General features: G+C 41.2%; 1 protein-coding gene across 1 annotated transcript; it reads left to right on the plus strand.

Annotated features, from left to right (window-relative positions):
- The first annotated feature begins 200 nt into the window (after positions 1-200).
- Positions 201-11,413, plus strand: smn1 (survival of motor neuron 1, telomeric). Its single transcript, XM_080434359.1, has 8 exons — positions 201-329; positions 1,189-1,260; positions 1,760-1,879; positions 2,480-2,698; positions 3,437-3,643; positions 5,621-5,695; positions 7,448-7,555; positions 10,021-11,413. The coding sequence occupies exons 1-8, from the start codon at positions 282-284 to the stop codon at positions 10,090-10,092; spliced, it is 921 nt and encodes a 306-aa protein (XP_080290485.1). The 5' UTR covers positions 201-281; the 3' UTR covers positions 10,093-11,413.
- The last annotated feature ends 403 nt before the right edge of the window (positions 11,414-11,816 follow it).

Raw genomic sequence — 11,816 nt, forward strand, 5'->3', positions numbered from 1 at the left:
AAAAAACACAACTACTACCAATCAGCTGAGGTGGAAAGACTGGTGATGCGAGGTTACCAATCAGCCAATAAGTAACTTTACAGAAAAACAAGCCCAAAGTCGCTTATAATAAGCAGACATGGCAACACTGCCACCAAATAACCGCTAACTTGTCGCACAATTTAGTCGTCATCATCGATTCCACTCACTTCTCAAACGTCACAAACATGCGACGCACGTTGTTATGAAAAGTGTCTCTAAAGCTAAAAGGTTTAATAAGTGAACAAAGCTTTGTGTTTTCAATGGCGAACGGTTGCAAAGACGTGCTTTTTGCACGTGGAGCTGCTCAGGTATGTTATAATAATAATAATAATAATGGTTTATGTTAAAGTAAAACAGTGACAAGCGACAGAGATGCTATATTAACCTGACATCAGAGATGATGTTCAGCTAGCTGCTAGGATGCTAAAAGCTGTGTTTTTAGCCTCTAGTCTAGGCTTTGCTCGAATTCACAGTTTCACACACTTTAATGAATTCATATATAAAGATACCTTTTTTATATAAAGATACCTGCTTTACCACATCCTGATGTGGAGTGTTATGTTTTGAGGGACAGATGTACCGTCTTGCACGTGTCTTTATGTTATCCAGATGTTTTATTATATTTTATTTAAAAGAACAGTGTTCATGAATTAAATGCATTTAACTCAGAGAATGTACTCAAATGGAACCAAATGGACCCTGACTGAGTTAGGGTCCAGTTGGTTCCATTTGTATACTCTCCTTTAAATCCCCTCTTTATGGATCTACTGTAAAAAATATAATTAAGACTACTCATACCTGCCAACCTCAGACTGTATGTAGTTTCCAGTATTCTGCTGCATTTTTGGGAGTTTGATACTTTTATCAGGCTTTACTAACATAGGATCCGTTAGAAAGCTAAAAGAAGGCCTATAGAAATTGTTTTGATGACTGAAGCAATTAAAGACTCCAGCCAATATTTAATAATAACCACAAATTACTTAAAATCAATATTTAAGTACAATTTATCACTTAGTTACATGGAGTGTATGTGTATACTGTATGTGGGACTGGAGGTTATACAGTAAGTTACAGTATATTGAGAAGGAAATGCAGTCTCTGAATGAATATAATTGCTCCTCTTCAACCCTTAACTAAAGTTTTGATTTCTTTGTTTATTTCTTTCAGAGTGAGGACTCAGACATTTGGGACGACACAGCGTTGATAAAGGCTTATGACAAGGCTGTTGCCTCCTTCAAGGTGAACTCAACACAACATGTTTGACACACATACTGTATCGTTTCTGTCGGGCAGAAACCTCATATGTCCGCCGTTTCGAGCTTGTAGATCTGCTACTTTTGATGCTTTTGTGTGACGCTGTAGCATGATCAAGTAGGGGCGTTCTGTAAGAGGTTTCTGCCCAACAGCAACAATACTGTATTTACGGTACCATGTCAATATCTCATACCAGCATCATAATTCATCACATTCCACTCATTACAAGTGGATATACAACCAGGGCTGGGCAATTTAGGCTAAATCAAATACCATGAACATTTTGATCAAATAATTAAATATTGCTAATTATCAATACTGCTAGGGCGATATGACTTTCAAATCAATATCACGACTATTTCAAACTTTTGCCTATTGACTATAGCTTTGATTTTATTATTTTACTATTTAATTCAACACTAATATGAACAGTACAAACTGCCATTCTGTATGTTAATGCTTTTGCCATTGTTTTTAATGTCAGACCGCTCTTAAAGGCGATGAAGAACCACAGACCTCTAAGAACGACCCCCCTGGGAAGAAACGCAAGAACAACAAAAAGAACAACAGCCGGAAGAAAAGTAATGCAGCTCCTGATAGAGAGGTGGGTTCACAGTTTACATCAGCAACATGTCAATATGTTGTTTACGTTTTAAACAAAAAAAAGATCCTCATATAAAAACTAGTTCCCATTTGAAGGACTTTAATTCACTAAGAGTGAATTAAAGTCGCTGAGGACTGTGCTGGAAACGTCACCTTTGCTCAAATAAAGTCCTTCAAACGTACTTATTGACTTTAGTTATTAGGATGTGTGTGTCATTGTTGCTGATAAGCTTCTACTCATTGCTAGTCTCGCGAGCCAGACTGTTGTCTCTAACGATGTTCAAATGCTTCCGTCATACAGAAGCCCTGAAAATGATCATGGATGTGACGCCTTGCCTCCTCCTCCCTTTTGTCTTTATAGTCACGCAAATGTGTTATCTTATTGAGTATATATAGCTTGCTGTTTAGCAGAAATAGAAAGTCAAAAATAAAATGTAAAGATATTTTAAAATGTATTTTCATGAATGGAGAGACTTCCTGTCTCGGCTTTCGGGAGGTGCAGTTCCAAACTCTATATAGCATTCAGAGATGGTGGAATAGTTGTCTGGCTACGCGAGACTAACTCGGTGCAAACAACACCATGTCTTGTTGTAATCTCCAGTGGCAGGTGGGAGACCAGTGCAGCGCTTACTGGTCAGTGGACGGCCAGTTGTACTCGGCCACCATCTCCTCCATAAACCAGAGGAAAGGCACCTGTGTGGTGGTCTACACAGAGTATGGCAACGAAGAGGAACACGACCTACAAGACCTACTGTCAGACACCTCTGAGGTCCCTGACATGTGTCAGGAGGACTCAAACGTCACATATCCAAAAACACTGGTAAGTATTATTATGTGGTGTAAATTAACTTGCCAAAGCAAGACAACAGAACCACACGGTATAAATAACAAAGAATTAAACAATTACAACCAAAAACGATTTAAAAAAGGGTTCTAGTTATGTTGTATTAACTGTACTAACCTTGTATTCAAATAATTCCCACATTGTGGTCTTAGTCTGAGATTATTTAAAAACTGAATGAAAATGGTTCATGGGTCATCAATATGTCGATACATGGACAAATGTGTCTGTGGCGAGACTTGTCCTTGTCAAATATTTGATTTTGTTCTTACATAACATTATAATGTTCTCATTTTGATCATAAGACCCAATTACTGAATGTCAGTCTCCAGGTTTTCTTCAGAATATCTTTGACACTGATTTGCTGGAGTATGGCACAATAGCACAGTGGTTCTCGAAAATGTTTATTTACAAATGGAACCAAATGGACCCGTAGGGTTCCATTTGGTTCCATGTTTACTCTCTCAGAGTTACACACCTGAAATGGTCCATTTGGACCACCTTCAAGGAACCTCAAAGGTCCCTCTCGACCCACTTTTAGAACCACTGCGCCAGTATACATTTAGGGCTGGCTCTTTGTGTGTTTATTGTTATAACTTAACTCTTCGCTCATTTGTATGTCCATGGCAAAAATATATTTTTTTACAAAAATGTCCACCGCAAGCCAGCCCAGCATGGCGTTTCTTAGTTTGTTTTTTGTATCTGTGTGACCTTCAGGTCAACGATGTGGAGTCCTCCACAGAGGAGAGTGACCGGTCCAGCAGCACTTCTACGCCACGCCCACCACATCACAGACAGCAGCCACAAAGCAAAACCCACCACAGCAAGTCCAAGTCCCACAGAGAGCCTCCTCCTCCCATGTGGGTCCCCGGCTTCCCTGGGTTTCCCCCTGGTCCACCACCAGCCATGCCAGCCTTCAAAGTGGTACGGCAAATATCTTTCTGCTTCCATGACCTTTTCACTGTGTGTGAAAACGATTAGAACAGTGGTTCTCAAACGTTTTCATGTCTGGGATCCCCTAATTTATGCCTTTATTTGGCCACGGACAAATAATTGATCAGTTCAGGAGCAAGAGCTTCAAGATATCTTCTAAATCTAGTCAACAAGGCCTGCAGTAGGCTATGCACTGGGAAAATGTGCGTGACATTATTTCAATAAACTAAAAACACAGGAAATATTAGAGCGAGAAACAGTATCCAACTCAATCAACCTTAACATCATTATCATTTTATCACCGGTCCGGACAGGAGTTTTCATGTACCATACGGTAAGACTACATATTGTAGCAGTTAATAAATAGATGAACAAATGAATTAATATACTTTAACGTGTTGAATCCGAAACAGCACTGTGTTTCTGAATTTCTGGTGTGTTGATGGTGTCGGAACTTGGGCTTTAGAAGTTACTGACTGTCTCGTCTCCATAACACATACACCTGCTATCAAAATATTGACAGCCTAAACAACACATGTTTTCCTAAACATGCTTATAATACATCTAATAGTGATTCAGGATACACCATGCCAAAGTAACCATCGACGTCAACACATCAGCATCAGATCACTGCGGATTTGTACGTTTGTTTGTTTTATATGATTTGCACCATTGTTACGATTACAGTGATTAGTATTATTGCCATCACCTGGGCGGGTGAGTCGTGTAAATGTTCTGACGTTAAGCTGTGTATGTATTCAACAACACAAACAGCCATGCAGCCTTGCAGTTTAAGTGCAGATTTCAGATAGAATAGACGGGTGGAAAAAGTTATTTAATTGAGAACCACGGCGAAACGCAAATTCATAATAACGCAGCATATGATTGATGAATTATTTCATGAGATTTATATAGCTGTAATTTTCTCCTTCCCAGCTGAGAGTGGCGAGAGATTGGAAGCCACACAATTAGATCACTTTACTTTTGGATTAGATTAGGTTGCATTTTATTGGCAGGGCACGTAATGATCCCTCAGGGGGAGATTGAGTCATTAGAGCGGTAGCCCACATTACATGGAGGTGGTTACGAAACGCTCTGTGAACCATCGGAGGATCCGTGCGCTACGATGTGCTTATTATCTGTAACCGCTATCACCAGGGGAGGTCATATTAAAATGTTACGTCATGTCCAGTTTTCTTTTGTTCTATCGATTACTTTTCCGAATAATTGAATAATCGTGAAGCAGGGTGTTTAAAAATATTTAATTATTATAGTTTTTTATATCGAGAAATCGATTAGCCACTTAAGCCCTAGGTTATTCTTCGTTGCGCAACGGTGTCGTGCAAAAATAGTGAAAATGACATATCTACTTGTAGATCTGCTATTTTCACTTTCATTTAATTGTTATTTATTGTCTGTGGCCGTCTGTCTGTGAACAGCTAATGTCCGGCACCGTTGGCCCGATCGAAACAAAACTCACACTCCCTGGATGCCAGAGCAGAACATCTGACCCAAATATTTCACATCGTTATTATAGCGTCACCAGGAGGCTGACTTTTGCAAAACAAATTCCTTGATATTACTCCTACAGATTTTGTCCAAACATCACGCAAATCGGTACACAGTATCTCAATATTCATGTGATCAAGACCGATCTGTCCAATGTTTTCATATTCTGATTGGCTAACATTGGCTTCCAAAGTTTGCAGGATTGGTCCGTTTTGAACAAAATGCCTCAAATCATGAACGCAGCGTGACATTGCCGTGACATTTTGCACGCACATTCCCACTATGCCGAGGAAGAAATGCCTTGACAGAGGCGGACACCTGTGCCTAGTTATTTGTTTCACTTTTTGCCTAAAAATAGGGATTATTAATCGATTATATTATAACATTTTCTTTTGCTTTTTATAATGGATTTAGTTTTGCACAATGCTGATATTTTCCCCTGTGTTTTTCTCTCTAAAGGGAGGAGGCAGACGGTCTGGCGGTGGTCCTGGCGCCCCTCCCCCGTGGCCTCCCATGATGCCGTGCGGACCCCCGGTGAGTCAGCGGATGTAGTAAAAATAAAACACTGTTATTTTATTTAGCTATGGATCTCTGCTGTTTGGAAGTGAGCCGTGTTCACAATAAGCAGGTTGGTGACAAAACAACATTGCTGGAATACCCTGTGTTTCTCAAATGGTGATACGTGTACCCCTAGGGGTACGTAGAGGTACTGCAAGGGGTGTGAGCTTGAAAGTGGTTTGTCAAGAGGGACCTGTTAGATTTGTCATATTCCATCCAGATTGGCTAAGATTGACTTCCATTTCCAGGCCTGCGGTCCACGGCCAGATACATAACTTTGGGGGTCCAAATATATATATATAGCAACATACGTTTTTCCGAAAACTGTTAGGATTTAGAAGACATTTTTTTAATCCACCTCAGATCTTAATGGGTTAAAATACTTGTGCTCAGGAAAGGTAGGGAAAGAGGCCACTGAATACACAAAGGTTCGCTAAGAGCCACTGACTGCTGTGTGACCTATATGTAACAGGGTCTTATAGAATGTGCCGCAAGTAGGGCATGGTCATTTTTCAATGTGTTTTCTTTGTTCTTTTTTCTTACAGATTATGAAAGTGCCGATTGTAAGCCTTTGAATAATATACTGAAATCTGAAAATAGTTGAAGTAATAAAGTTTGAAAAATGGTGTGGAAAGATCTGTGTTATCTCACGCCTCTCACAGGAGTTACTAGTTTAAGCACAAAGTATTTTATGGTCTTATAACGGCTGTTTTTTTTTACCTGACATGAGACTTGTTTCCATTGTGGTCCAAATATAAACACTATATGCACAGAAGAGGAAAAAGTACGAGTCCCGCCGGGGACGCTGTGGGCGCTGGGAGCGTGTCTTCTCCTCCGCGTCATCAGTGCCCATACCCTAGGTGGGGTTGGCGAAAGGGCCTACTCTGTGTGGAGTTTGCATGTTCTCCCCGTGTCTCTCAGGGTAGTTAATACCCTCACAAAAACATGTAGTAATCCTGGTCGCTATACCGCCTCCCCCATGACAGCCGGGGCGCCTGATGGGGGGGAAAGGAACTGGTTGTAATAACGTGTTCCTTCCACGCGCTACGTCCAACCGGGGAAACTCCCCCCTGTCAGGTGACAAGAAGGTCAGTTGGCTCTCATGCATTGAAGGAGGCATGAGCTCGGCCCTGGCCTCCCAAGGCTGGTGAGGGGAGTGTAGCGCCCAGGATCACTTAGAAAATTGGCACCGGGTGAAAAATAAGGGTTACAAAATCGTGGGATAAAAATGTTGGAAAAAAAAGAAGAGGAAAAGTACGGTACAGTTATTTCCCCTTGTGGTCTCCTGATGTTTTTTCAGGCAAATTTTGAACATGTTGAGAAAAACCTTCGCACACCTAGAATAAGAGCGTTAGAGCAGGTGCGTAGGCAAACCAGTGCACATCAATAATAAAAGAATACGCCCGCACACTGCCAAACTGCACGGTATAGTTTTGGCACAGTTTTGGTCACTGATGACCTTCAGGCCAGAAGGTCATCAGTGACCGAAACGTTGCTTCTCTCTCAATAAATGTGGTCCTGTACCGTGCAGTTTGGCAGAGTACGGGTGTATTATTTTATTATTGATGGCCAATGTTGAAAGAAACCAGTGTTCCACATCCTTAATGGATGTTGTCAGGGTATTCTGCACATTGTTTCAGAGCCTGTAACAAATCCTTGGTCTTCATGTTCTCTCATCCTCTCATCCCACTTCCTTCCCTCCTGCTGTGTGTATTTCTGTCTCCATAGATGATCCCTCCTCCTCCGCCCATGAGCGCTGACATGGAGGACGACGAGGCCCTGGGCAGCATGCTCATCTCCTGGTACATGAGCGGGTACCACACCGGGTACTACCTGGTACGTACAGTAGGCCTGTCACAAGCAATTATTTGAGATGAAATGTGTGTGGGTGGGTCTTACACATATTGAACCAATGAAAAGCATTAGAAAAAATGTTAAGAAATCAAAGAGCAAAAGAAAAAAGCAAAGAAATCGGTAAATCGTATCTGTCGGGTGGAAACCTCATATGTCCAAAACTTACTTTTCAGGATTCAAATTCAAAAACGGCAAAAGTAGCAGATCTACAAGCTCAAACCGTGTCGCTTCACGCCGTGTTTCGAGCTTACAGATCTGCTGCTTTTGATGCTTTTGTGTGACGCTGTAGTATGATCAAGTAGGGTGTTGATTTATGAAAACACAAAAAAATTCTGCCTGACAGTGACAACATAATGTAGGTATTGTTCAGTCTGCCCACTCATTCTACTGTATGTGTTGTAACCTTGTGTGTCACCTGTTGGTGTTGACAGATTCTGTGTGCTGTGTGACTGGCTAAGGTCTGAGCCAAAGAAAATACCACTCAGCCTCATTGGCTGAAGAAGTCTGTCTGAGAGAATGAAACAAACAGAACGTGCGTTTAAGAATGAATTGCTAACTAAATCCCAGTTACTTCTTACTTACTTACTTAATCCTCTTCGTCCCTACTGGGACATAAGGCTTTAACGATCTGCCTCCATCGGGACCTGTCTTGTGCTGCATGTTGTGCCTCGCCCCAAATCCACTCGCCCCTAAAGTTACTTCTACTCCTTTGCATCTGGCCCAGATGTAAACAATAAAAATGTAAATTTCTTCTCCACAAATATGGAACCTGTGTTCCCATGTAGTTATTATTTAGTCACAAGCTCTTGTTAATGCTTTTCAATAGTAGAATATTTATAAAACTCACAGACACACTTAACCACTTAACATTGTCACTTTCAAATCCTTTTCAATATAGCCACTCTACAAGCTTGTAGATCGGCTATATTTGCAACTTTTTTGTGACACTGTCGTATGACGAAGTAGGGCATTAATTTATGAAAAAACACAAAAACCTGAAATATGGAGATACAAGGTTTCCCTCTGGCAGCGATGATGAAGTTTTATCCCTGCACATATTGTGACTCAGTTGATGCAGCGCTGACTGGCAGAGACATTGATTCCTGCTCCTTCCGTCCGTTACTTCTGCAGCAAGGAGCTGTATATTGTTGCTGTCCGGCAGAAACCTCATCTCCATATCATTTTTTTCCTAAATTAAAGCCCTACTTGATCATACTACAGCGTCACACAAAAGCATCAAAAGTAGCAGATCCACAAGCTCGAAACGCTGCGCAAAGGGATGCGTTTTGAGCTTGTAGATCTGCTATTTTAGAATTTTGAATTTTTGGACATATGAGGTTTCCACCCGACACAGACGAAACTTGTGTTTTTATGTAGAGAGGTTTTTCTGTATTCTATCTGGATATGATTTCTTCCTCGCTGTGCTATCTGTATCAGGCTATCAGGATACTTACTCCCCCCTCCTTCCCCCCCTCCGGCATCACCTGCACTTCCACTCAGGGGATCAATCAATAAAGCTCTATTTTAGTGTAGCTTCACTAGCTTGGGTTAAACTTATAGAAGTTTGTGTGACAGAAAACGAAATGCAACACTCCGGTCTCAATCACCCGCCACGTTCGTTGCGATGCTGCTAAGTATAGCAGCCCGCCGGGGCAATTATTTGGATGAAAGACGAGGCAGAAATGGAAGCTCACACTCAGGCAGGCACTCTCTCTCGTTGTCTTTTTATGGAAGTTGCTCCCATTTTATGAACTCGGTGCTCCTGGGCTCATCAAGCTCAGTTTTAATTCAGTCGAGCTGCACTAACGTCACGCTACAGTAGAGGCACACACCAGCTCACGAGTTCTAAACCGGAGCAAAGGTAAAACGGAGATATAGGGGTGGGACGATTATGGATTTATTTATTTTTGAAGATTTATTTTGGGCTTTTTATGCCTTTCATTATAGACAGGAAAGTAGGCTGACAGAAAATGGGGAGTGGCACGCAGCAAAGGCCATCGGGATCAGGACTTTTCAGGATTCAAATTCAAAAACTGCAAAACTAGCAGATCTACAAGCTGAAAACGCGCCGCGTTTCACGCTGTGTTTAGAGCTTGTGGATCTGCTACTTTTGATGCTATTGTGTGACTGCAGTTTGATCAAGTGGGGCGTTCATTTACGAAAAAACACAAAGTAAAAAATATGGAGATAAGAGGTTTCTGCCCTACAGCGATGATATAATATCTCTTTGGAAGTTAATAAAACATCCATGTAGGATGTAGGAACATTATGTTCAGTTCAACAATTGTTTTGAACCTGTAAAGTTTTTCTCCCTTTTTATTAAATCACGATTGTCCTGTGCGTCTACGATTAATTAACTGATGTTAAAATCCGCGGTTATAAACCTATTCATAGTAGTCCCATTACTTAACGTAAAGTATTTATTTTCTCCCTTCTCTTTTTGCCAGGGTTTGAAACAGGGACGTAAAGAAGCTGCTGAGTCCGGGAAGAAGAACAAGTCCCGCTCTCACCACAAATGAAGTGACTGACCAATTTACAGCGGCATTTTTTCTAAACTCTTTTTTTTATAATTTTGTTCAACTCTGGTTCCATCTGCACACTCAAGGTATAGCTCTCCACCGCACTGACGGCAGCGGCGGCGGTAAGTGTTGGAAAGTGTCTTGTTGCTGCCGCTGAATGGGCAGTGGCTATACGCTATCGCATTGGGTATCGCAAGTTGTAGGGAAGCGTCGAAAACCGCCTTTCGACCGTCTGATAGCAGCAGGCTTGTTGTTGAAGAAGACATCGAGCCATTTAGGCTATTTCTTAGCACCATAGCAGCCGTCTGTCGGTGTCTGCTCTAAAGGTGCATTCAGTTACTTTTTTGATTCACACCTTTCAACCGACTTCATTTGACTGCCAGTCTGTAGTAATCTGTAGTAGTCTTGTTTGGTGGAGAGCTACATTAAAGGAGTATTTCACCCCAAAAATGACTTATTTTCTATCAGTTACACACCCCATAAAGCCTTGAATTCATGGAGATTTATTTAGTTTTTGTTGCATTCCTGAGACAATAATTTGATGACCGGCGGAGTCTCATATAGACCGATGACCCGGTCATCAAATTATTGGCTTAGGAATGCGACAAAAACAAAAAAAATCTATGAATTGATCAAGTCATTTTTTTGGGTGAACTACTCCTTTAACTCTGAGCGTACGGGTCCAGTTGGTTACATTAATTTTCACACTCAGAGTTACAGACCTGCAAGGGTCCAACCAGTAGACCAACGAAACATTTCAGAGTTATTAGTGGTCTTCAAGAGACAAGAAGGTGGCCTCACACACTGGTAGCCAAAGTGCCAATATTTTATTTTTCGGACACAGAGTAAACAAACCAACGTTCCGGCAGGTAACTGCCTTCTTCAGGGTACGTTTCAGCATTTACCTGCCAAAACATTGGTTTGTTTACTCTGCGTCCTATAATGAAATATTGGCACTTTGGCTACCAGTGTGTGCGGCCACCTTCTTGTCTCTTGAAGACTACTATTTAGTTTATTATTCTGCCGTTGGCCCACACCACCATAAGTTCTTTGGTGTGTGTAGCATTCTCGTACACAGAGTTTCAGTTATAACCAGGACCTGTTCTGAACCTTGTCCCCCCCATACCCCCAAACCCCCCCCTAGCACACCCCCACTGCGGTGCCTTGGTGTGTGAGTCTATCTCTTCACGTTCAGCAGAGAAGTTGGGACATGTTATAAAAACAAATAACTGTTGTTACTGTTGTTTAACATGAAGTATCTATCGTGTAACAAGGCAAGGTTTTGTATTCTTTGTAAATAAATTAAATAAAGGCTGTTGGCGCATTCAAAATAATAGTGACTGGCTATGTTTGTTTTTTGAATTGTTCTATCAACCCATCATATTGAAAAGAATGACAATTGGTTTGTTGGATAAAATAAAGGGATTTGGCTCCTTCATTTCGTCTCTTGTCGGGGTAGAAACCTTGTACGTCAAAACAGTTACTTTTCAGGATTCAAATTCAAAGGTAGCAGATTGACGAGCTCAAAAGTTTCGAGCTTGTAGATCTGCTACTTTTGAGTCGAGAAGAGGGTAAATAAATGCATGAATAACTATAGTTAGGTCAAGGGTGGAAATGTATACGTATACTGACTGTAATAACAAGCATTGTCCAGCAGAAGTCAGACTATGCACTCAACATTAATGAGGAAGTGCCATTATCATGGTTATAGGCAACGCTAACAG

This window comes from Gymnoscopelus braueri (assembly GCF_963280865.1).
Source record: "Gymnoscopelus braueri genome assembly, chromosome: 7".
Classification (NCBI taxonomy): domain Eukaryota; kingdom Metazoa; phylum Chordata; class Actinopteri; order Myctophiformes; family Myctophidae; genus Gymnoscopelus; species Gymnoscopelus braueri.

Excerpts from the sequence above, each read along its gene's own strand:
- smn1 (XM_080434359.1), top strand. The coding sequence starts at position 282 with ATGGCGAACGGTTGCAAAGACGTGCTTTTTGCACGTGGAGCTGCTCAG. Across the intron at positions 1,880-2,479 it reads ATGCAGCTCCTGATAGAGAG|TGGCAGGTGGGAGACCAGTG; the intron begins GTGGGTTCACAG and ends TGTAATCTCCAG. Across the intron at positions 3,644-5,620 it reads CCATGCCAGCCTTCAAAGTG|GGAGGAGGCAGACGGTCTGG; the intron begins GTACGGCAAATA and ends TTCTCTCTAAAG.